The sequence below is a fragment of the Pimephales promelas genome, chromosome 18, assembly GCF_988280905.1.
Source record: "Pimephales promelas chromosome 18, fPimPro1.hap1.1, whole genome shotgun sequence".
Classification (NCBI taxonomy): domain Eukaryota; kingdom Metazoa; phylum Chordata; class Actinopteri; order Cypriniformes; family Leuciscidae; genus Pimephales; species Pimephales promelas.
Window position 1 is genome coordinate 32,484,380 of NC_142786.1, and position 26,275 is coordinate 32,510,654.

The following is a 26,275-nucleotide window of genomic DNA, read 5'->3' on the forward strand; positions in this document are numbered from 1 at the left end:
TCTGTCAGTCATATAATGGAGGTCTATGGTCACAGAGAACTCCAAATTACACATGATTTAATGACTCGTAAATGTAAGTACACATTGATGGCCTAAGACACGAAACGAGCGGTTTGTGTGAGAAAACGAACAGTATTTATATCGTTTTTAGCTCACAGTGTGAATGCTGATTTTCAAACCATATCTGATATTATACAGTCTTTCATTTTTAGCAGTGGAGGCTGGTGCTAAAAAAGTTTTTTTGCGGGGGAGGTGAGAGTCGGACTAAATTTAAATATTTAATATTTGTTTAATAACCATTTAACGTGATGTAATAATATATCACTAGGCCTACTCCTTTGCTAAAAATGGTCGTTGAAAATTCAACTGTTAAATCATGAAATAAGGTACCACGAATCAGTGAATTTGAGTTTAATGTGGGTATATTTCAGTAATAAATGAATCATAAACCAATCTGAAATGTTTTTTTTTTTTTGTTGTAGAAAATCAAAGATGAAGGCCATAATACTAATGTTTTCCACAAGAGGGAGCCACAGGATAACAAATAATTTTTTTAAATCTGTTCTGGAAATTGATCAATAAATTGCTAAAAAAAGGATTTTGAAATTGCAAATAGGGAAATCGCATCAAGGTCAGTCTAAGCTCCACAATCCTTATAGTTTTTTATTCATTTGAATGCCTTGTAAAAGGATTTTTTGTAAAAAAAAATTAAACCGGATTTACAATAATCTCGGAAGAAATATTGCGCCTACTTGAAAGTTGAGAATGGTCCTATCACAATCAACAATATTGATTTGCTAAAATCAAATGAGGGAGGGACAATCTGAAACAAGCCAATTAGAGCTCAGCCTCGAGTCACAAGTTTCACAACGTTTACTGACCTACATACAGTAGACATGATGTCGCGGGTCGTGTCGACCTGTGGGTCGGGTTGAAAGGGAAATAAGTTTAAAATTTATTTAAGGGGTGGGTTATTAAAAAGTAAAATAATAATAATAATAAATAAATAATATCCAGCCTATATAAAATATTTGGGAATATCTATTTTCATATTTTATTAGGTTTTTTGATGAGGTTAAGTTATGACATCACTTTGTGGGCCAAAACGCAGAAGTGAGTTATAAATTCAAAGTTCAATATTAAAAAAATAACATGCTTGGTTTTCCAAATGTCTTTTGAATTTCAATAGTTTCATAGTTTCAAGTAGAACAAAAATGTTATACTACTCTTTGTCATGTTTTCTGTCATTTTGTTCATGGTTCTTTAGTTTTTTTAATGAAGGCATGTCAATTTCTACTAAGTGACATTTGATTGAAACAAAAGTTGACTAAATACACTTTTATATCTTGTTGTATATGTATTGCTGATACGTTTTCTCTGCCTCTCTTTTTCATCTTTCGCATCCTGGATTGGATTATCCTTCATTGGCTGATGATTTTGCTGGAAATGACTCGATGCGATTTGTGGTGAGTGTCATTCACTTCCTTTATTTATATTGAGATTTGCAAAGCTCAGCAGAACAAAGACTGGTGATTCATTGTTTCGCATCACATCATGTAAAGAAAAGTTATGAAATTGCTTTTAAAGCAAGGATTCAGAAAGGACCAATATCAATCTTTCATCTGAGATGGACAGATGACACTGTCTGAGAATTAGATCAGTCTTATCTGTGCTGTCAGTGATGAGAACTGAAACACAAAACCTCAGGCTGAAAGGGTTATCACATCTCAATTAAAGCTTTTTACACTCTTCAGACACTGACAGATGATGGTGACCGGGAACAACCGATAGATAAAAAGAGTGCAATGCAATATTTTACATGACACTGCTCAAGAAAAAGGGTTTGTACTTTAAGAAATTCTTATTAAATTCATCATCATTATTTTTTTTTTTTTTCTTCAGAGCATTGGTGATATGATAAAGCAGTATATCAAGTACACACTAAGCTTTATTTTGAATGTGAATGTGTCCTGCTGGTCATATGAATGTTTGGGTCAATGTTGTTTTATATGGTCATTTTATTTTGACAGTGTATAATATATGCAGAATTTCTGACTTTGAAAAACTGGAAATATTGCATATATATAGGTGAAAATAGTTTGAATCCATAGCAACGATAAAATTTGTTTCATTTATTTATTATTTGTTTCATTTATTCCTTTTTTATACATTTTCTAAGGAATGTAATTTTATTGTGAAGGATAAAGTTATATTTTTTTTATTTAAAAAAAGACATTATTAAAGTATTAGCTCCCATGTAGTTTAACATAATGTCAGCAGATGGCAGCAGAGAGTCTGGTGGGGAAATGGAGGAACAGGTGGTCACTGGTTTGAGCTCTGGATTAACGACATGCAAACAGAAAGAAAAAAACATCGGTGTAACTCAAAAACACCCAGAGGAAGAGAACATTTACTGTGGATGTTTTCATCACATGCACTTTTGAACAACATTTCCCCCCAAAAAACAACAACAAAACTTGCTTTTATATTTATATAATTCAACAACATATGATGTGATCACATTTATTATACAGTTATTTGATAAATAAAATATATTTATATATTTAATATTTATTTTTTTCCAGATTTGGAATTTTGTATGATGCCCAACTGTTTATTACTTTCTATTTTGTTATTGTCTTACAACTATGACTTATTCTATCTTACCTTTGAGCAATGAAGTCCTGGAGTCTAGAACTCGTGGACAAGATATTAGCCTATTTAAAGGAGTAGTTCACTTTTCAAAAAAAAGATGTCCATGTCATTCTTTCTTCAGTCGAAAAGAAATTAAGGTTTTTGATGAAAACATTCCAGCATTTTTCTCCATATAATGGACTTCAATGGGGTCCAAACGGTTCAAGGTCCAAACGACAGTTTCAGTGCAAACTATAAACTGTTCAAAGGGCTTTAAACGATTCCAGACAATGAATCAAGCGAAACAATCGCTCATTTAATAAATAAATAACAAAGTTTAGGTTTTATAAGCTCAAATGCACCGTGATGCGCGTTCGTGACTCTCCTGTTCGAACTCGTTCATCAAAATGAACGAATCTTTTTCCGAGTCAAGTTGTTCGTTCATTTGTTGTTCATTATTATATGTCATTTTGGTGATCAAAGATGAGTTTTAAGGGATAAAACTATTGACTGCAGGGGGAATTTAAAGGGACACTCCACTTTTTTTTTGGAAATACGCTTTTTACAACTCCCCCAGAGTTAAACATTACAGTTTTACCGTTTTCGAATCCATTCATCCGATTTTCTGATATTTAGACAAATTTCCTGTAACCAGAGAGTTTCTGGTCTAGTATAAAAAAATATACTATGGTAGTCAATGAGACCAGAAACTCTCTGGTTACAGGAAATTTTTCTAAATATCAGAAAATCGGCTGAATGGATTCGAAAAGGGTAAAACTGAAATGACGGAGTTGTAAAATGAGCCTATTTCCAAAAAAAAAGTGGAGTATCCCTTTAAGAGAAAATAATGCTTATAATATTATTCATAAATATACATCCACATTTATTATTGTTAGGTTTTTTTTTTATATGAACACTTATGATGCACAATATACAATGCAAATAGGTTCAATCTTTGACATGAAAACCATCAATGCTTTTGTTTTGTTGTATAATATTTTATTTTATTTCTGTATTTTCATTTTATTGATGATAGTTGTTATCTTCATTACTATGTGTATGCTATGACTAAAGACCCTCTCCCTGTAATGGATTATCGGTGTAATGTGTTGTGTTTGTTGACAATTTTTGGCTGCACTAATGATCCCCTGAATCTCTTGGCCATATTGGTGTGAGCATGTCTGACATGACATCATTCATTCAGTTGGAGGTCAGGTTCGAGGTATTGGACTAATGCTGTGGTGGTTGACAGAGCAGTAATTAGGGGTTTGGTGCCCAGCTGGTGCCCACTATCACAGCTGTTAATGGAGAAGATCTGGGGGTGGGGAGGAGATGCAGAAGGTTCTAGAGGGACAGGGTGGTGTGTGTGTGTGTGTGTGTGTGTGTGTGTCTCCTCTCTGTCGCGACCATCTCTGGGGACTTTGACTGTCTGGTTGGTGATGTCACTTTGTTTTAGCAGATGTATTGCAAAGCACCTGCCCATGGGAACTTAAAGGGCCAACGCTCCTGATGTAGGAATCCACATTGGACAGTGACAGACAGAGATGCATATACTATTAATTATACATGAAACCAGCCACTGATAAAAGATCAAGTTTTGTTTTAAGAGCCAAAAAAGGTTCAGTGATATCCTGCTACTGATTAGGTCCCTAAAACAAAAACAAAAATACATATTTGTAACGTTTTTCAAATGTATATTTTATTTTATTATTATTCTTGAATAAACAAAAGTGCACATGCACTTTTTGTTTGTGCAGTTACGAGGGCGGCACTACTATCATGCATTATTTACTAGTAGTGATGGATGATGGCTTGTTTCGAGGGCATAGGGAACACACCCAACCCTCCAGACATGATTATTGTGTGGTTAGACAAAATGCTGAGATTTACAATCCTATGAAGACTTCATTGTGTGTTCATTAATAGCAGGACAAACCTCATATATCTGATGTATCTGAACCCGAACTACACTATATAGGCCAATTCATTGTATTATTTTGGTTAAAAAGATAAAATATTATACACTCACACACACTCAAAATTACTAGGTGTGCATGGGAACACTTTATTACGTTACTTATACAGTAGTTGACATCTGAAGTGATCAAAACCTTTCATCAAAGTTATACATGAATTTTGAACAAACCCGTTAGATACAAGATACAATACTTCAGACTTTGAACTGAAAGTGTCTTGTTATTGTAATAAGTAGTTAAAAATATAAATAAAATAAGTACAATGTAAAAACACGTAGCCTATGTAGGCCTACACAAAGCTGCATTGTATCGAATTATCAAATTATCAAAATTTAACTGAAATGTTAACTTAGTAGGCTACATGGAAGTTAAAGACACATATAAAGAGAGACCAAATATTTACATTTTCAGTGGAAGAACAAATTGCGTTCACTATCACAAAACAACAGAACCTATTAGGCTATGTCATAGTCTATGTGTCTGAGATTAAAATCATCCAGTTGAGTCCGTTTTTTTCACCTGAAATTTCCAACGCATTTGATGGGAGATTAGCTAAAAGCTGATCAAATATTGTTCATTTTTTATTAAGTCATGACTAATTTGGAAATAAAGTAGCTAGCAGCTAAAATTAAACCGTTAGCCTTTAAAACGAATTTCTAAGTCTCCTTGGTTACGATGCTGCTGCAGCCTTAGCGCCAGGGACCGAAGCTCGGTTATCTCACATCTGATTGGCTCTTGTCCACCTCTGCTCGTCTCCCATTTGTCACTTTTACAAATACGCTCGGCTCATTGCATAGATAGCACCTCCCCCCTTTTACTAGAACCTAAACAGCTTTTTTAAAAAAAGGTTGGATAATTTTGTACATGGTTTTGTTAGTGTGATATCTGTGGAAAAGCGGTTTCATTTTGTAGTGGATTATTTCTACCCGTTGATGAATTAAGAGGAAGGTAAGAGGGGAATCTTGCTGCTGCTGGATTATGTATTGTGTGTGATGCTCGCGAGGACGGGAATATCCCAGATAGCAACAAAGTCTGGGCCGAGTCTGGCTTATATTCGGCACTTCTGGCTTAATTCTGGCACTGTTTTTTTCACACTCTTGTGTCAAACAATACTAGGCTAAGCTCTGGCTGGAGTCTGGCTAACCAAAAGAAACAAATCAAATTGTATCTGTTTGGCTAAGCTTTGGCTTGAGTTCGGTCTGCCAGAATAAGGACATTTTTGGCTGAGATCTGGTTGGGTTTTGGTTGGCTGAGCAAATAACAGACCTCATGAAAGTGCTGTACTGTAAAATAGCCGTGTAAGATGTGGTGTTAAATTGGTTCATATTTTAGACATAATTATAATGCAACCTCATAAATAGGGTTAATTTTGTTAAAAATAATAAAATGAAATAAGTTTGTTATAGACCTAGTTAAAAATACATATAGATATGTATGCAAATAGTTCTCTTTTACACAGGCAGGTTTTAAGGAAAGAAGCCTTGATTATTCTATTGGCAAGATTATTTTAATGGGGGGGGGGGGGGGGGGTTAAGGAGGTGATAATGTGCAGATTGCAGAATGGAAAAAAAAAAAGATGTTTGCAAAATGACTGAAGACAAATGGTTCAGTCTGCAGCATAGACAAAAGATTGAATGGAACTGAAAGAGTAGGCTACTTTGTGGTTATCCAAATGGTAATCAATATGCCACACACACACACACACACACACACACACACACACAAAAATTCACTTTTTGGGGAATTTATTAGGTAGCCTACAGATGTACTACAAAAACCCATGGTTAAACTATGATTTTTTGAAGCAAAAACCACCCATGCTTTGAGTTTTCACAATTCCTCAATAAAAAAATTATATAATCTCCATAAAATAGCCTATACATAGCCTATTGTAAGTATTTGGAGAATAAACATTTATGTTCTCCACGTAAACCATTGAAATCGGTTAAATAAAACGTGGTTCTGTTTTTAAAAATCTCCGGGAAACTGGCGTGTTTTTAGAGCAGTGTGAGCAAACCACGCGGCAGTCGATGCGACGTCTGTGGCTGCTGATACAATCTGGTTTGCAATGCATCATGGAAATTGTAGTTGATTTACATGTACAGTGTTAAATCCGCTTTGCAAAAAGACTACTTTTCCCAGAATGCACCCAGTGACACCATCCCGCCTACCAGAGGATCCGGAAGTTGCGTAGCAGCTATTCAGCAACTCAACGCAGTCGCGGTGAAATTCAAATAACTAAGTTAGTTGTTCTAACTTCGACATTCACGCTGTGTTGGTTTTATCTTTTGAAGTTTTAATAGCTACATGATCAAGGTAAGTTTATAGTTTTTCACTATCTTAACACGTGGATTTTAATCTATAGCGCATTACTAGATACGATTTTTGGGGGGTTTGTGTGGTTGGATTTTATTTGTTTTTATGTTGGAGAGGAAATAGAATTGATGTTTGAATTCTGTTTTTCATTGAAAATTAACATAGTGAAGAACATCGGAAGCTGCTTCTTGCTGAACAACAGCTGATCTTTCTGAGGCCACCAAAACGGAAAATAAAGTAAGATTGACTATTTTTTAACGTTAATTCATTAACATAGACCTTTCTTACAGGTCCTTATATATTTGTGCAGTTTAACACATTATAATGCACATTTCTTTTTGAATTGCAAAAAGGGAATTTGTCACTGAATAGTCTTTACATGACCATACCACACTTTCTTAATCAAATTTAGTAATCATTAAAAAAATGTACCTTTCCTAAAGATGAAACAGGCGACTAATGGATGAAAATGACCCCGATGAGGAGGCTACTGCAGCCATGGCAAGTAGAGAAGTTCACAAGACCTCACAGAACATCGCAGGCAACAGGATTTAACTTTACAGTCTCACAGACAGGCAATACAGTCACCATGGCATCATGAAACACCCAGACCACAGAGAAAAAGCCTCTCAAGTGATGACCGATTAATAAGATGTAAGATTTCATTTAGTACTTTTAATAAGATGTAAGATTTCATTTAGTATTTTTCATCATATATTCACTGTTAGTGTAAGGATACTATAGCATGTGTCATAGCAGTGGTGGTGTGGCATGCATGACACATTTACACTTTTGCTTTACTGTTTGTATGAATTTAATGTATTGCTTGGTTTCTGTTGCTTTTTAGTACGGTGGCTGAGAGGTCTCAACATTCTGCAACAGAAGAAAATGGATGCAAACAGAAAAAAAACCCTGTAAAATAAGAACATCTTTATCACATGTGCTAAAACACAACCAAATACATAAATGCTCTCCAAATGTCCGGCCAACAAATATCTACTCGACAATGGTGTTCATTGTTTTATTTTTATTATTATTTATTGTTTGCATTGTATTTGCAGCATGTGTGTTGTGAAACTGATGTCTTGACTTGCTGGTGTTTTTCTTGTTTGCATGTTTTCTTCTGTTGCAGGACTTTGAGATCTCTCGGCCAACATATTTTTGTTAATTTTTGTATCTCATTATTTAAGAATGCCACATACACATTTTTGTTACATTTTAATTTATTGCTGTCTTTTTATTATTCTTGTAATGTGAATTATAGTTATATTTTGTTTTGTCTTACTCTAGTATTGGCTTGTATTTTGTTGTTTATCCTTTTATCTGGCTGAGATTGTCTTCCCTTCTCAATAAAATATTGTTCTTTGCATTTCTGTAGTGTCATTTTTTTTATTATACCTTGTTTTACACAGGAATAATTTCTGGTTCAGTTTTGGGGACTCTGGTATAATATTGGCCCAGTTATGGCTGTTTTCTGCAGCTTCTGGATAAGATGTGGCTGAGTTCTGGCCTAAAGGTGGTGGCAGTTTGGCTTTTGTCTGGCTGACATATGGGGAGTACGGCGTTGTTTTGGCCCAGTTCTGGGTAATATCTGGGTACACTGCAAAGCTCTGGGCGAGTTTTGGTTTGCTCACGGCTTTGATCTGGTTGACTTACGGCAAACAGCACTTGGGCCAACCTTGGCCCGTAATTCCATGCGGTATGTGGGCCAAAATCTCAGCCGAAATTAAGCCAGATCCGGCCCAAGGCCAATTTGCTATCTGGGATGTTGACATTTTTTTTTTTTCACATTCGGCGCCATTTTCAGACATTCCATTCACGCGCACCTGCTCGCGCACTATGATTATCAATAACAAAGCATTTTGATCGACAGCTGTCAAAAAACTACAGACGTTTTAAAGTTATTGTCGATTGATGAGCGCTCTGATTTATTGTATTGTTTCGGTTCACTGTTGGCGGGCTGTGCGTATCTCACATATGTTGGATAGTTTAAGACACTAATGGCAAATGTTTTCATTTTTATGCTCGTCGTTGTGATTTAGTGTACAACAATGAACGTCACGAAAAGGGTTCATTTCTGTGTAGTTTATGTCCGTCCGTTCGGTCGTGTCGTGTCGTGTCGTGGGAAATTGTCCCGTGAGCCTGTCTCAGAATAAAGCGCAGTGTAATGTACTGTAAACAATACTAGATTACTATGCCAGTGTCTATTACTAAAGATGGGTGTGCATAGCGCGGTTAAGTTAGATAATTAGATAATCTACCCTCAAATTAAAAGGCCCTCAAGTTACCTTTCTTTCTTTCTTTCTTTCTTTCTTTCTTTCTTTCTTTCTTTCTTTCTTTCTTTCTTTCTTTCTTTCTTTCTCGAGTTAATATTGTTTAATATGACAGAATAAACCTTGCTTACATCAACAAAATGTAGAGATTTTGCAGTTTCACTTTACAGTTTATCATCAGTCTGTGTGATAACTGCTGATATTGTGATATTTATACACTGGAACCTCATAAAGACTAACACAGTCTTGAAGTCAACAAATTATAATATGCTGTGACTTCTGGAGACTTTGCAGTGCATTTCATTCAAACCCAGAGGGCTTGCTATTTTAATACATTCACGTTATTGTTTCTGAGGCTTTAGCCTCGGCTTGGGTCTATTCAGAAAGGTTATGTAATCAAACCCCATTTATAAATTGGATGTGCTTGTAAGCCTTCCCATGTATGAAGAAGAAAAAAAAATGACAGAGATGTGTAATAAAAGCACCTTTTCCTTTTGATTGAACAATGTTCTCTCTGATGTGATTTTCTGCGCATGGTCTTTGTTATTGTTCTGCCATGCAGCAAAGGCACTCAGGAATATCTGCTTATATATCTGTTAAGCTTTATTTTAAGGTCTTTCCTGACGTGTGTTCTTGATTCAGTCTAGATGGTAGTTTAACACACCACCAGGGTTCGTGTGTGTGTTGCGCTGTTGGTTATGCTGAATTAGACATTCTTAGCAGAAGTTCTTTTGTGTGTTCATTGGCCCATGCACACCTGTTGTGTTAGCTTAGCTAATAGTTGAAGTGTTATTGTTCAGGGCCCTTGGTGTTATGCTTAATAAATGTAGCCGATGGTTCTGTTTTGCTGCGTTTCTCAAAATTCGAAGTACATATGACCAGTGGTCTACGGTCGAAAGCTCACAATGCTTTTGTGAAACGCAGCCCTATAAGTTGCAGGTTCTTCTTTTTCTTTCTGCTTCTCGCTGCCTTGAGCGACCGGACCGCCCCCATCCGTTTTGTGTCCATGGAGATCAGGTGCTCTGTGGCGGCCTGTGTGACCATGTGGTCATTGATTGGTTTGATTAGTACATCCTCCTGAGCCCCAGTGTGTGTGTGTGTGTGTGTGTGTGTGCAAGTTTACGCCTCCTGTAAAGCCACTTACCCTTCGGTGGTCCCAAGAGGAACCTCTCAATCTTGTTAGTTTGGTCACATTTGGTCTCTGTCTATAAGCAGTTTGCTGAAAATTGGCTTCTTAATTTGGTTTTATCAAATCTTTGTCTTACTGGAAGCTTGTATTGAATTTTGGGTCTTTGAAGGTAAATTGTGTAATTTTGGCACCATTAATGGGACCAAATGGAATTACGAGTTTTTAGAGGACATATTATGCCGCTTTTTTACAAGATGCAACATAAATCTCAGTTTATGTGCCTGTGAAGTTTCAGCTAAAAAAACTGAGTTTTAAACTGAATTCTCGTCGGTGTCGAATCTTACACATCTTATCGCACTTAAACTGTCAAATACACACAAGGTTGTGTCAAAAACACACAAAGTTCACAAACACATGTTCTGTCTGAACGTAAACAGCAGGGACATAAATCTCATGTGTATATTAGATCTGTGTATTAAAGTGAAAGCGGCGTAATATACTGCTGTTAATTTGACCCAAACAACAAAAGAAATGTAATCCCGGATTAAAGAACTAATAGCTTTAATAAGAATACATTCTTGAATGCTTCTGATTTATGGGGATTATAAGGCTGGTTGTATACACACTGTGGGCACTATATGTGTTCACACACCTTATAAAAGTGAATTTTGCATAATAGGTCCCCTATAAGAAAATGTGAGTGGTGCTTACTGCTTAGCCTATACAAAACTCAAATTGCTACTCAAAGTATTAGTAGTAGTAGTAAAAAAATCTTTATTTGTCCCTTTACAGGGCAATTTAAGTAGCTTCAACCTCACAAAAAAATTAAAATCTATAAAAAACAGCAAAACATCACAGACATCACCAAAAAAAAAAAAAAATATATATATATATATATATATATATATATATATATATATTTACGCTAGGAATAGTGACCTTATTCCTAGCGTAAGAGAACTGGCCATTGCAACTTGATTGTATCAAGGCTTTCGGTGTTACCCGTCTGTTATGCTGCTTAATATTGCAGACTTTTAGTTGTTATTATATTATTTTAATTTATTAACGTAATCATAAACAAACTGGTTTGTAGTGCAAATTATTTAATAATTTACAGCATTTAATTATAATTCCTATTATCTTCCTATGGCGGCAAATGAATCGGAAGTGTCCACACAATAGCTTAATTCTACATTGGTTCATACTGGGAATAGATAACATGCGTACTTGAACATTTTAAGGATCCCACATGGCAAAAAAAAAAATATTTTAAAAATTGTTCACATATGTTTTAAAATGTATACAAATGGGCCAAAATAGACTACTATTTTCTATTTCCTTTTTTTATTCAACATATTCAAATATTTATAAAATATTAAATATATTTTTATTATCCAAAATGTATTAAAATACATTTTGCATTGACTTAAAATGTTCTTTATGGTTGGAAATGCAGCACTGTTTACAACATATATTATTATCATAGCCTATTTTAAATGTATTTTGGCCTGAAAAAAGTTACTGTAAGTGAATAAATACAGGCATGTAGCCCTCAATCGGGTCAATCGTCTTTTACTTAACAAAAAAAGGTTCCCTTCATCATCTCAGTGGAATAAGATTTTGTGACTTTTCATACATTATCTATCTATACACACACAAAAAATGGGCTTGATTCGGTTGTTCAGAAGGTATGTAAAATAAAATGTTTACACTTCTGGTTTTTGGGGTCAATATGACCCCACATTGAAATGAATGGGAAATGTGAAAAAAAAACTAAATATATTTTCTTTTATATTTTATATTTTAATTTTTACACAGAAATGAAGGCCTAGTACTAGAGCACAAATGCAATGTATCATAAAAAAATAATATTTCATATGCTAATGCTAAAGCTAATGGTGTAGTTGAGGAATTGTGTGGTATATTGATACAAAAGTACTTTATATCTCCAAAAACACAGCATTAATGAATAGATGAGAATTAAAAAATATATATATTTGTTTGATTAAAAATGTATATTTTTGTACAATTACTCAATCAATTGTTAGGGTCGTATAGACCCAGAAGTGTAAACAGGAAACGAAGACCATTTGAAGGGTAAAGTATTTAAAGCTCTTTCTTTCAGATCAATCACAATCAAAGTTCAATTAATGGCAAACTACGGTCACATTATCTAGGTTTGTAAGTTTGACTTTATTTTATTCGTACCAAAGCATTTATATGACAAAAGACAATTATATTATTATTATTATTATATAATTAAATTATTCAGACAAGTTTGTTCAGGAAGTCTTACAGTCTCAGCATATTTAAACTAAACTAAAAAAAACACATTTAAGCTTTAATTGGGCAAAAGATGATATACCGTCTCCATTCTATAGCAATGTAAATCAGGTTTGCTCAGGCTAGAGTTTTTTTTCTGGGTCATTCACTGCTGGCTTCTGTCCTTAAGCCCAGGGTGAGCAAAAACCGGGTAAAGATGGAGATCAACATGGCAGTGAGAGCAAGAACAACTGACAGTGAGATCCAGCTGCGTGCTCCATTAGTACATCGAGAGAGAGAGAGAGAGAGAAAGAGCTTCTCTCTAATCCCGCGCAGGACCCGATTAATTTTAAAGCTGCTTTCCAGTCTTAAGCTCACTTTCTGCATCCAGTTACAAAAGCGAACAGCACTTAGGCTTTCTACTACACTGTTTACTCTGTCTTTCAATTGTTTACTGTCACCGTAGCCCTAAGTGCCTCTGTTAGTGTGGCTTCAGACGAAGCAATGATGAGACGATTCCTCCAGAAAAATGCATGTGCATTTTAAAAGAATAGTTCCTCTAAAAATGATATGCTCAGTTTACCCTCATCTCAACAACCTCGAAAGAAATTTCTAAACTTCTAAAATCAGATGTTTTGGAGAATGTTCACATTGCTTTTTTCCAAATAATGAAAGTAGATGGGGGCTGTTTCCAAAAAAAGCTAAACTTTTTCACCATAGTCCAAATAATCTGAAGTCATACAATAGCTTTTTATGCATCATCATACTGTATATACCGTGATATAAAACTACTCATGTTTGTATTTTTGATTTCGATCTTATAACTCTGAATATATTTGTGTGTGTGACACTGTGTGTATAAATGTAATGTCACACAGAGCTGTGTACTGTACATCTGCCTCTTGTGAGGTTCGCAGTCGCACTTCCCATTTTTATGCCCACTCAGCAGCTCCTGACCCTGCCAGCCAATCAAAAAGCAGGATTCCAGTCCTGACGCTCTTATTGCTGGGGATTTAACCTGAGATTTCCAGCACTCTGACATCATATTCTCTCTGTGTTAAGGCACATTCACACCAAGGATGAAAATTATGATGAGCGTCAAAAATGTATTAAATTTTTTTGTTGTCAATGACATTACTATATTTTAGTTTGATAATGTTTTTCATTTAATATTTTGTATTTTTAAAGGATTTTATGGTTTTAAATAATATTTATGCTGTATAAATATAAAATAAAATTGAAAATAAATTTCCTACTTGAATCTTGAATGATTTAGAGCACAGACTTGAGTTTGGTTTATTAAAAAAATCCAATAAATAAATAAAATGACACATACTTTTTAAAACGTTACAGAATTTGACAATTTATTGTTATGAAAAATACACAAAAATAGCTACTATTTAAAATTTTTATATGAAATGTATATTTTCAAAAACACATTTTACTATAAAACTACAAGAAAAAAAACAAGCTGTGTATTTGAGCTTGATAGTTATCTCCAATAAAAAATAACTTCAGAAAGATTTAGTTTGGCCACAGTACCAAAAGATTTCACTAGATGAAAAACTAAAAAAATAAATAAAATAAAAACACATAAAATTGACCAAAGAGTACTAGAGAGTTACTCTAGTAACATGGAGATTTTTAATATTGATAATACTGAATATATATAAAACCTGTCTCTTAAAAGCTGTGGCGTAGCATACATTTAGGAACACACACGGTTATCTAATGAGAGTTGATGGTTTTATTAGACAGTCCCCTGATTGCATTCAACAGAGTGTTAAATTATCCATGAAGGACCATCACTAATACTCGCAGCCTCTTCATGTGATTTTGGTTTTCTGCATTGGTCGTCGAGCAATTTCTTCTTCGCAGAGATTAAAAGGTTATGGCTCAATAAATTACTCTCTTTATCAGGAAAAACTGCACATTGGACCCAGTTTTTTGGTGCGATACGATTCCAAACTTATGGGGGGCCAAGCTTGTTGACACATATATACTTATTATTGACTCAGCATCAGTCAGCTGCTTGAGTCGGCGTTATTCTCATTTCTATGAAACTGTAATGTGTGTTTTTGAAAGACAGATCTGTGTTTGCTGGAATGGTAAAATGTAAATAAAAGTGAGTATAATCTAGAAGTTTAATGTTGTTCTGCTTTAATGAATTACAGTGATGCTACACTATAAATATTAGAGCCCGACCGATAAAGGGTTTTGAAGGCCGATACCGATACAAATATTTTTGGGTTTTAAAATCCGATATATCGGCCGATATTTTTTTTTATTATTAAATATTGTTGGATTTCACACACGTGTAATAGAAAAGCTAACTTTTCTGCACAAGATGCGTTTGATACTTTTTCTCTCTGTCTAAATGTTCACTCCTCGCAAGTATAACTTACATTTTACAATGCAGGGACTGTAACTAGAGATATGCGAGTTATAAATACGGTAATCATTACTTTATTTAGGCAGAAAAAGTTCATCGTGGTTTCCAAGCTCATTAATGTTAACGCTAGCGGTCTTCCACTGTGATAACCCATAAGCCAGTCTATGATGAGCCATAATTTAATCAATAGATAACATCATACTGCAAATTGTAAAAACATACATTTTCAATATAACAGGCCTAGGAGAGATGATTAAAGCGTGTTTTGTCCATTTTTATTTTATTTTTTGAATATTCAATTATCGGCCATTATAACTGCCGATACCGATATTATGGAAAATGCCTAATATCGGCCGATATATCGGTCTGGCTCTAATAAATATCCACACTGTTTGGTGATTATTTAAAGTTGTTATTGCTTTTTGGTCTGAGGCCGATATACAGACTGAGACTGATAATTCTGCCAATATTTAGCAGTTTTGGGATTATTAACATTTATCGAAATCTGTAACTGTGCTTACTCGATTACTGTCTCTGTGATAGTTATTGAATATCATCAAACGGTTGAAGGATATTGAAGTATTTTAGCTATAATAGAGCCCAACCCGGCCCTAGCGTGAAGATAAATGTGTTGAGATAACCAGTCATGATGTGTCAAATGAAATCTGATATTTGGTGTTTGTGAGTGATGATTAGGGATGCACCGAATATTCGGCCGCCGAAAATTTTCGGCCGAAAATGGCCCAAAAGTGCATTTTCGGTTTTCGGCCGAAAGACTTTTATCACCGAAATAATACGGCCGAAATGTTGTGATGACGCAAACAGAAACCGCGACCTGCACGTGCTTGTCTGAAGCAACATGTCTGCGGTGTGGACGTATTTCAGTGTATCTGAACCCGCGATGAGACGGAAACCTTGTTTATCCACCTATAAACAATGCGTGCCGCCATGACGACCACTCCGGTTCCGAGCGGGTCAAGAGCGGTGCGCGCGCTGTCTGTGGAGACACGCGCTGCGGAGGCAGGCGAAAGTATAAACAAGGCAGCGCGAGTCTCCACAGACAGCGCGCGCACCGCTCTTGACCCGCTCGGAACCGGAGTCGTCGTCATGGCGGCACGCATTGTTTAGAGCAGGAAACAATTAAAAATTATAAATTAGACTCGCGCTGCGGAGGCAGGCGAAAGTAAACAAGGGAGCGCGAGTCTCCACAAACAGCGCGTGCACCGCTCCAAACGGTCGAGGCGTTTATACTTGACGCGCTCTCCGTTGTAACTGTTACTATTCCTTGAAACGACAGGGACGACTCAAGTAACTGTCCTCTAACCATCAGGAATCGGCGAGAAGAAGACAGATAAATACATGACAATGTTTATTTTTTAGTATTCCACCACCAATACAAAAATAATCATGTAAAGTAAAACCCAGTAAACCCTGAGATTATTACTTGTGACATTACAAAAAAAAAATATGTATATGGGAACATGTATAGAACTAAATTAATGCTCTCTTAAATATTTTCTACATTCACTAAAAATGTTTCATTAAGTTTCATGTACATTTGTATTAAACATGGACCATTGTTCATTTAAAAAGGCTTTTTATGCTATTGTGTGCTACATTTTTTAAAATGTAACTAATTTAGACCTGCAAACTGGGTGCTAGTGATGAGAAGTTTGCGGTTGGCTTTGTTTTTGAGAGAACATTTCATTTTAAAACCTTTCTGCAGGCCAGTAGATTATTATTTAGTGCACACATGAGTGGGGTCAAGTTAAACATTTTAGTTTGAATTTTATTTTATACTGTGCATTGTGCTAAATATATATTTGCATAATTTGTAATTGATTTATTCTTTGAAAATGTTATATTAATTTATGCAATTGCAATGCCTTGATTTGAGTAAAGTTTGCACAGTCATAGCCATAAATACAATGATACTAATAATTGGCATAATTTCTTTCGGTGTTTCGGTTTTCGGTTTTCGGCCTTGGTTTCCTCTTTTTCGGTTTTCGGTTTCGGCCAAGAATTTTCATTTCGGTGCATCCCTAGTGATGATGATGAGGATTGATTTGAGTCAATAAGTGTGTGTATTCCTCTATAGAGGAGGTTGTTGGTCAGGTCAGAGGTGAAGGAAGAGGCCAAAACACCCCACACACACCATCTGTCACCGCTGCACCATCTGATTTGTGTGTGTGTGAAAGATAAGGATGATGGCTGCAGATGTTTGTGTTTCCTTCTGCATTTTGTGTAGAAACATTTTTGAGTTAGAGATAAGAAATAATTACAAGGAAACAGAAAATAGCATATTGAATTAAACATTTTTTTTCTTGTAAAACGTACTATAATAATCTTTATTTAATAACTATTTTTACTGTGTGGGATCTGGGATGATGATTTGAGTGCAGTGATCTGCAATACACTGTCAGTGTTGTTGTGAGATATTATAATTGAATGAGTGTGTGTGTGTGTTTCTCCACTATGCATAAGAGGATGATGGTGTGTGTATGTACCTGTGTGTTTAGGGATGATGTTGTGCGTGGACAGGTGTTGATTTTAAGGATGATCTACGGTGGCCGAGAGGTGCAAAACAAATCACAAATATGAAAACAAAAAAACAAGTCAGAAAACACAACGACAATTCAGAAAACAAAATAACAATTCAGAAAACACAACAACAAATCTGAAAACAAATTAACAAATCAGAAAACACAAAAACAAATCTGAAAACAAATTAACAAGTCAGAAAACACAACGACAAGTCAGACAAAACGGAAAAGGTAGGTATATGTGGCGAATGGAATACTGATCGCTGATTGGAAGAGACATCTGTCAATCAAGACATACAGAAAGTACAGCAGACTGCGCCTGCGGCAGAAGAAAGATTGATTCGCATGTGTAAATATTAGCTGTCTATTTAGCCGGCTAATTTAGTGATATTATGGAGGACAAAACTTTTCAAATTAAAATCTTCCTACCACTATTAGTAAACGCAACTCCTTTAAGCTTGCGTTCGGTTATCCACTGGACCGCGCTGCCTAGTTCAAAGTAAACTAGTGAAACTGAAACCAGCGCTATTTTGTTCTCTATTTTTTCTTACTGACCGAGAAACCGCTTCAGATGATTCAGTGACAGAACGGTCCGAACGAATCCGAATCGTTTCCTACTGTTATGCACGCGCGTTTGGCCAATTCGTGAAAAGGAGATAGGAATCGAACCAACGAATGATTAATATCGCTGGTTCAGTCGACAGAAATACGGGACACACATATTAACTGCTGAAATATTCGGACTGAAAACGTTTTTCTCAGGTCAGTAGGAGCGCTCGTGGTACACACACAGTGCGTATCTGCATTGAATAGCCCTAGCCTAGACGATACAGCTAATATTTACACATGCACACGCGAATCGATCTTTCTTCTGCCTGTATGTCTTGATTGACAGATGTCTCGTCCAATCAGCGATCAGTATTCCATTCGCCACATATACCTACCTTTTCCGTTTTGTCTGACTTGTCGTTGTGTTTTCTGACTTGTTAATTTGTTTTCAGATTTGTCGTTGTGTTTTCTGACTTGTTAATTTGTTTTCAGATTTGTTTTTGTGTTTTCTGATTTGTTAATTTGTTTTCAGATTTGTTGTTGTGTTTTCTGAATTGTTATTTTGTTTTCTTAATTGTCGTTGTGTTTTCTGACTTGTTGTTTTGTTTTTATAATTGTGATTTGTTTTGCACCTCTCGGCCACCGTAATACGGTGATGTGTGTGGATAATTTTGAGAGCTATAACTAGATCAAGTTGTGTGTGTCCAATAGCAATAATGGGATAGAAGTGTGTTTTGGTTCACATGGGTATTTTATGAGTGATGTTATTTGCATAAGAGAGCTGTGTGGTGTGTTGATGGATGGCAGATGCAGCAGAAGATGGATAAGTGTGTGTGTGTGTGTTTACATTATGACATAAAAATGCCCTTTTTTTTGGTCCCCATGAGAAAACAGCTTATAAGTCACACAGAATGATGCTTTTTGAAAATTGAAAAGTCTTCTGGCTATGGGATCATATAATATACAATTTGTACAGTATAAATAAACATCATTATGGAAAGTCCCCATAAGACATGTGTGTGTGTGTGTGTGTGTGTGAGGGGGAGGGGGAGAGAATGTTAAAGAATGGATTAGTATCAGTGCAGTGGTGTTCGTGGGCAAAGCATCCAAACAAAAGAGATAGAGAGAGAGAGAGTTTGTATAATGGAGTATTTTTAACATTAATTATTTGATCAAATATTTATTTAAATATATTTGAACTTTGCCTTTTCTTTTCCTGATTTTTTTTTTCTTCTTTCGCTCCTGATAAACTCAGCGTCGGTGTTGTTGTCTGATGTTCAGAGAGACTTCAGCGTGTCTAATGCGTCTCTGAGTGTTTGTTTCTGTCATTGTTGTCTCAGTAAATCTATGCCGTCACGCCCACGGCCCATCCTTCCTCCACCCCGCACATTAATAGCGGCCGTATAAAAGCATTGTAACACAAATGCATGTAGACAGGCCTCATATTGGCAGTGAACAGGATATTAGGGGTGTGACAGGGCCTGTAGAAAGGATGACGTTGATTTGGGGGGAGATATTGGACGGCCTGCGGGAAAACGAGCGAGTTGTGTTTGTTTGCGGTTATGTCACTGGAAGCTTCCAGACATCCACAGATCCTGCTCACCTGTTCCTTCAGGCCATGCTTCTGTACAATTATACCTCATAGGTTGTAAAATGGGCTCTGCAGCACCTGCAGGTCTCAAACGCATAACAAAAAGTTATTTATTTACACTGCAAGCACCCGATGTGGAGCGTTGCAACACACATTCAACTGACAGACACACCCTATTGCTATTTATTAGCCCTATTATACCCACCCCTATTATAATTAGTTACACACAGGCTGCAACCGAAATCTCATACTTGTTGGAAAAAATCCATAAAACAGTAATAGAATTGTTATAGTAATAGATTTGTGCGCAGGTTACTGTACTCTGTGTGTCATCAGTTGGCCCACTGCAAGACACACTCTTTGTAGTAAAGCATTTATTTAAAGGGATAGTTCACTTTGAAATTAATTTTTGATATGTTTTATCTTACCTCAAGGGCATCCAAGATGTAGGTGTCTTTGTTTCAGCAGTATTTTCAATTTTGACATTTTTCGGTCAAACTGTTCTCAAAGAGCAGCACAGAGAAGTCCAAATCAAACCTGATTTAATGACTGGTAAATGTAAGTACACATTGATGGCCTAAGACATGAAACGAGCGGTTTGTGTGAGAAAACAAACAGTATTTATATCGTTTTTACCTCTTGTTAACAGCCGTCGAACTGATCTGAATCAGATGTCCAACTGAACCGAACTGAACCGTCTCCAGACGTTACGCCGGAAGTGATCTCTTGCGCGTCGTCTACGTCACGCATTGTTTACACGGAGATTTCGGAAGTTTTACCTTTCACTAAACATATTTAGATATACCGAAAACGTCTTCCATTGCGATTTCCCGTATCTAAATGCGTTTAGTGAAAGGTAAAACTTCCGTTCGGTTCAGTTGAACATCTGATTCAGATCAGTTCGACGGCTGTTAACAAGAGGTAAAAACGACATAAATACTGTTGGTTTTCTCACACAAACCGCTCGTTTCGTGTCTTAGGCCATCACTTACATTTACGAGTCATTAAATCATGTTTAATCTGGACTTCTCTGTGCATGCTCTTTGAGGTGGTGACCATAGACCTCCATTATATGACTGACAGACAAGAACGGTTTGACGTAAAAATATCAAAATTGAAAATACTGTGGAAACAAAGACACCTACATCTTGGATGCCCTTGAGGTAAGATAAAACATATCAAACATTAATTTCAAAGTCAACTATCCCTTTAATTCTTGCATTTGTGCAGCTGGATGGTTCAGTCCTAGTTGAGCAGGTGGTGGGTGTCTGTAGATAAGTTGTTGATGGCTTTAAGTAGATAAAACGAGAAGTTCAGAAGTTCACTTCCTGTATGGGTTTATTTCAGGATGGGAGGTGCAACAATTTGCATTTGGGAATCACAGACACCTGCACTCTCTTAATAAGGAGTATTTAGTCAGTATTTCTCTATTAATGAGACTGAGGGAACACACACACACAAACACAAACCTCAACACATTTAGTTAAAGTTCCTTGACCTTATTTTTATGTTGATTTCTTGAGAATAAAGTAAATGAAAGATATCTGCTGTAAAAGGGAGGTTAAATGCATCTTAGTTTACACATACAGCCATTCTGCATGAATGGGACTGTCTTCTTTAGTCCACTGTGTTTGCTGTCTGTCCTCAAGAGACAGCTTGTGCTTAAACTTGAACCCTCATAATGAGGCTTTGCAATTATTTTGCTAATGAATGGGAAAGAATGACTGAACGGCAGACCTGTGTTGTGTGAATGCGTGTGGACAAAATGACTCAATAGGAAGCTATTTGAGTCTGTGTTTATTTACTTGTCTGTGTGCTGTGCTCTATTCATTGTTATCACTATTAATGTCAGCAAAACTGCCTTTTTTGTAATGTGGTTAAACCCAAATTTCAAATTCAGACCCAAAAAAGATCCAAACTTCAATGCAATACTACAGCAGAGAGGGATACACGCAGGATGACTAAACAGGATGACTAATCGATTCTTGAGATTTAAGAATTGATATCGGTTCGTAAAAATGAGAATCGATTAATATCGAGAAATCGATATTTATTACCCAGCCCTAATTTTCACTCTCCAATCTTAATCTCATTATATTTAAGATGAATATTACTTGAATTTGCATGCAGTCAGCAATTAGAAAATGTTATAAATTCGACACGTAACTTAAAGTGAACGTTTTCTTCCTCCAGTGACTGCCATGACGACAGACGAGGCGGAGAGCGTTCAGAAGAAACAGGTGGTTGAGCAGCAGCAGGAAGAAGAGGACCCCACCGCACAGGAGCCAGGCCCCACTGATACAGCTCAGGAGAGTCCCTCCGGCACCTCGGCGCCCCCCGGGGGCTCGGAGGAGGAACAGCAGCTAAAGCCGCGACAGCGCACCTCCGCTGGCCGCGGCCTCTCCCGCCTCTTCTCCTCCTTCCTGAAGCGCCGCTCGCAGTGCTCCGAGGGCGAGGGGGTTGAGACGGAGAGGGCCAGAGAGAAGGATAGCCAGGAGGAACCCAAAGCCCCCATAGCGGACCCTGAGCCAGAACTGCGTATAGAGGGCGATGTTGCTCTAGACCAGCACTCGGTCAGCAGTGCTGAAAACCAGGTGAGAGAAAGAAATATACAGTATATATTAGAGCCAGACCGATATTATCGGCCGATATTAGGCATTTTCCATAATATCGGTATCGGCAGTTATAATGGCCGATAAATGAATATTTAAAAAATAAAATAAAAATGGACGAAACACGCTTTAATCCTCTCTCCTTGGCCTGTTATACGATGCTTTCGGGAAATGCATCCCTGTCTGTGAAACCAGATTTTTTTAGCAAAAAGTACAAGTAACACTTATCCTACTGGTGTGTGTGTGTGTGTGTTTAACAACATGTCAGATATGACCTCAGGGTGATAACCGGATGTTCAAACTGTTCACGTGTAGAAAGCGATGTCTGTCCAAAGGCTAACTGGACTGTGGAGCTTCACACATCTGACATTCACACGTTTAGGGTCAAAGGTTGCATGTTAAAACCTTCTGTGTGCAGCTCTCATCTGTTCCAGCGGCACTAAAAGCTTTCTGAGAGGCCTGCTGTCAACATGCCTCGCTAGCTTTTTATTATTTATTCTGCTCTCTTTTCGCTTGCATAGAGACATTAAACCACGTGTGGTGATGTTACGAAGATTTTACTGATTAACCCTCTGATGGTCTTCCTTTATGAGTCATGTCCTAAAAATGAAACTTCTTCCATCCCAGTAAAACCAATGCAATTTATTTTTGTTCTATAATATTTATTCTTTTCAATTTTGTATTTTGAGACACTTTGATTGAATTTATTAATATTTATGCAATATTTATAGTCTATTTTTTCAATGGAAATATATATATTTTTCTATATATATCTATATTATTTAAAAAAATAATTATTAATGCAGTACTTTTGTTTAATATAGAGTCTAGGCTGTCAGAAAAAAAAATTTCTTTTGAAGAAAATTAGCACCATCTGGTTACAGTGTAGAGAAAAGGCGTAGAATCAATCATGGTGTAACCACTAGATGGCATGTACAGCTCTCTATGGAGAGGCATGTGAATTCCCCAGCTGTTTATGAACACATTTTTTTTTTTGGTGGATTTGAATATATAATTGAAACAATCTCAAAAACTATTTCTTATTAAAAAATTGTAAAAAATAAATAAATAAATAAAAAAATTGTGAATTTTTGTGTTTTTCTCAATTTCCCATTCATTTCCTATGGCGGTCATTTTTGACCAAAGACCAAAATCGTGACTAATTTCTTTACGACCACTTAGCATGCTCGGATCATGACCTCAATTTTTTTGTGTGTTCGCATCCCTAATACCAGAAATGTCACCAAGTTTCGTAACCTTCAGATGAAGCTGTGATTTGTAAAAATTCAAAACAGATTTTTTGTAGTCTGAATTTATTGGTGTGTATGTGTATAAAAGTGTGTTTGTATGTGAGCGTGTACATTTTTTTGCACCCTTGATGTTGTAGAGTGTCACCCCTTTACTGCGGTATACTTATTTTAAGAATCGTGGCCGATTTGTAGATTGTACAAATTGTGTTTTTTTGTAAATTTCCCATTCATTTCCTATGGGTCGGTCATTTTAGACCGAAGACCAAAATCGTTACTAATTTTTTTATGACCACTTAGCATGCTCGGATCATGACCTCAATTTTTTTTTGTATTCACATACCAAATGTCAAAAAAGTCACCAAGTATCATAACCTTCCGACGAAGCTGTGATTTTTAATAATTCAAAACAGAAAATTATTCGGTCAAAACAAGTGACCAAGGACCATCAGAGGGTTGCTTTAAGTAGCTTTTAAGCATCACTTGTTAATTGCATCATATTGAGATTTGGGGGGGGGGGAAAGGTTTAGTTTGTTTCCACAAAAAAAATCTTTCCTTGAAAACAAGTTTGTTTATTGTTTAAATGTTGGGCCATTTCTTGAATGGAGAGGGAGGTTAAATACTATCCTTGGAACAACTAAAAGAATCATTGTGTATGAAAGCTGACTCTAGACATTGTTGATTGTATTTTTTAACATGTTTAATTCTGTCTTCCTCAAGCAAATCGTAGCAGATCTGAAGGACAACGCCGAGCTGGAGTCAGGCAAAGGAGAAAAGGGGGAGAAGGGGGAGAAAAAGGAGAAGAAGGTCAAGAAGGAAAAGAAGGAGAAAGCAGACAAGGAGAAGCCAGAGAAGAAGGAGAAGAAGGAGAAAGAGAAGAAGGAGAAGCCAGAGAAGAAAGAGAAGGAGAAAAAAGAGAAGAAGGAGAAGAAAAATGAGGACAAGGCCAAAGGAGAGGAGGGAGAGAAAGACAAGGAGTGTGAGAAGGAAAAAGAGAAAGTGGAGGAAGAGCCAAGGCCGGAGGACGCAGGTGCGTCAGAAACTAAACTAAAGGAGGAACGAGAAAAAGAGGAAGAGAAAGAGGAGGAGGAAGAGGAGGAGGAGAACGCAGTGGAGGAGGAAGAGGAAGAGGGGGAGGAGGGGAAGAAGCAGAAAGCATCTCGCCGCCCCAGGATCATGCACTGCAAAGTCCAGTTGCTGGATGATACCCTCTTTGAGTGTGAACTGGAAGTAAGCGATACACACACAAAGCACACAACCACCGCTTCTGTTGCTCATCGTATCATTGTCTCGTCCCGGGAGAGAAACTCAAGCATTGCTCAAGGGCTTTTACTTCCTATGCTAATTGACTCTCAGACTACCAAGAGACTGTTTCTGCTGATGTGACACTGCGCGGCTCTTAAAAACCGACTCGCGTTCATCCTTATTAGAACCTGAAAGTTTCACTTTACATTCACAGCTATTTCTGAAGTTAACGTGTAGCTAACGATTCGATTTCACGACCCACACAAGAGTCTATCAGAATCGAACCTACCTTGTTATTTTAATGATGTAACTTGAAGTGCTTCCAGTTATTTTAGCTGTAACAAAAATGTGTTATGCTGCTTGATAGGGGAGAGCGGGGCACAATTAACGTAACACTTTTTGACTTTGTTAATTTGTGTAAATCTACTTAGGGTTTAGAGTATTTTTTTTCCCCCCACATTAATTTCCCACATGTCTAGAACTATTATGTGGTTTTGTTTTATTAATACGGTGTATACTTTTTTCTTGATTTACCCTGAAAGAATGGAAGTGAAATGTGACAACATGCCCCATAGGTGGGGTACATTGTGACATCATCATATGACAGCTTAAAATGCTATCTGGTCTAATCAAAAAAATATACAAGTCAAATCAAAATATTTTCTTAATAAAATACAATTATTAACTTTTTCATATAAAATAATGGCATTTTTTTAATAATTAAAAATAAACTAATTTTTGAGTTTGACAACACAAACACACCGGAAAACACATAGTTCAAAACAAAATAATTATTAATAATTTCTGAACATTGACTCTCACTCTTTATTTACATGTATTTCTCATGTTTTCTCAATAGAATCTATTAAAGTATAGAATATAATAGCATATTTCTAATAGGGGGCACATTGTAACGCACTGTGACAACATGCCCCGCCTGCAAAACCGGGGTTTAAACCCTAGAACTATAGCGTTAAATAACTCTATCAACTGTTAAACAACTGATTGGAGATTAAAATAATATCAGATTTGTCTAATTTTAAATAAACACAAAAAATAGAGATGAAAAATTAACTTAAGTAAGAAATCAGTTATATATGTTCAGTGATATCTTACACAGATTTTTCTCTATATAGTGTTGAAATGGCAACTAGTAAATACACCAAGTTTCGTCATGCTAGCATGTGTGTAAGTATTTAAAACAAGTGTGTTACAATACAACTAGCCCCACGCTCCCCTACTTGTATCATATTATTTAAATTATTATCGTAATCATAAAAACACTTTACCATTCACAGCATTATGTTATTCTTCCAATTTTTTGTTGAGTCTCCAGTCCACTCATTCAAAGAAAATAGGTTACTTCTGGCATTGAAAAATAAGGTGGATACAAACTTACAAAGACAGCTATTTATGTAGAACACACATTATATGGTTCAATAATAGCTAGTGAAACAGTCAGCATAATTCAACAACGTTTGTGCTACATTCCTGTCACATGACCTC

At 36.3% G+C, this 26,275-nt stretch overlaps 1 protein-coding gene and 1 long non-coding RNA gene across 20 annotated transcripts in view; both read left to right on the forward strand.

The window, feature by feature from the left end:
* epb41a (erythrocyte membrane protein band 4.1a) overlaps nucleotides 1-26,275 on the forward strand; it is a 60,377-nt gene continuing 34,102 nt past the window's right edge. For 13 of the 19 annotated variants that reach the window (XM_089122590.1, XM_089122592.1, XM_039680455.2 and 10 more), the window contains exons 1-3: nucleotides 55-73; nucleotides 21,877-22,259; nucleotides 24,245-24,754. In XM_089122590.1, coding sequence (XP_088978716.1) covers nucleotides 61-73; nucleotides 21,877-22,259; nucleotides 24,245-24,754 — 906 coding nt within the window. In that variant the 5' untranslated portion in view covers nucleotides 55-60. Of the gene's footprint in view, nucleotides 74-5,410; nucleotides 5,559-21,858; nucleotides 22,260-24,244; nucleotides 24,755-26,275 lie in introns of those variants that run through there. The other 6 variants (XM_089122594.1, XM_039680461.2, XM_089122596.1 and 3 more) reach the window with 5 other exon arrangements.
* On the forward strand, nucleotides 6,790-7,815 carry LOC120489443 (uncharacterized). The gene is made up of 4 exons (XR_016147214.1): nucleotides 6,790-6,926; nucleotides 7,092-7,163; nucleotides 7,370-7,580; nucleotides 7,774-7,815. It is a non-coding gene; the product is annotated as an uncharacterized LOC120489443 (long non-coding RNA).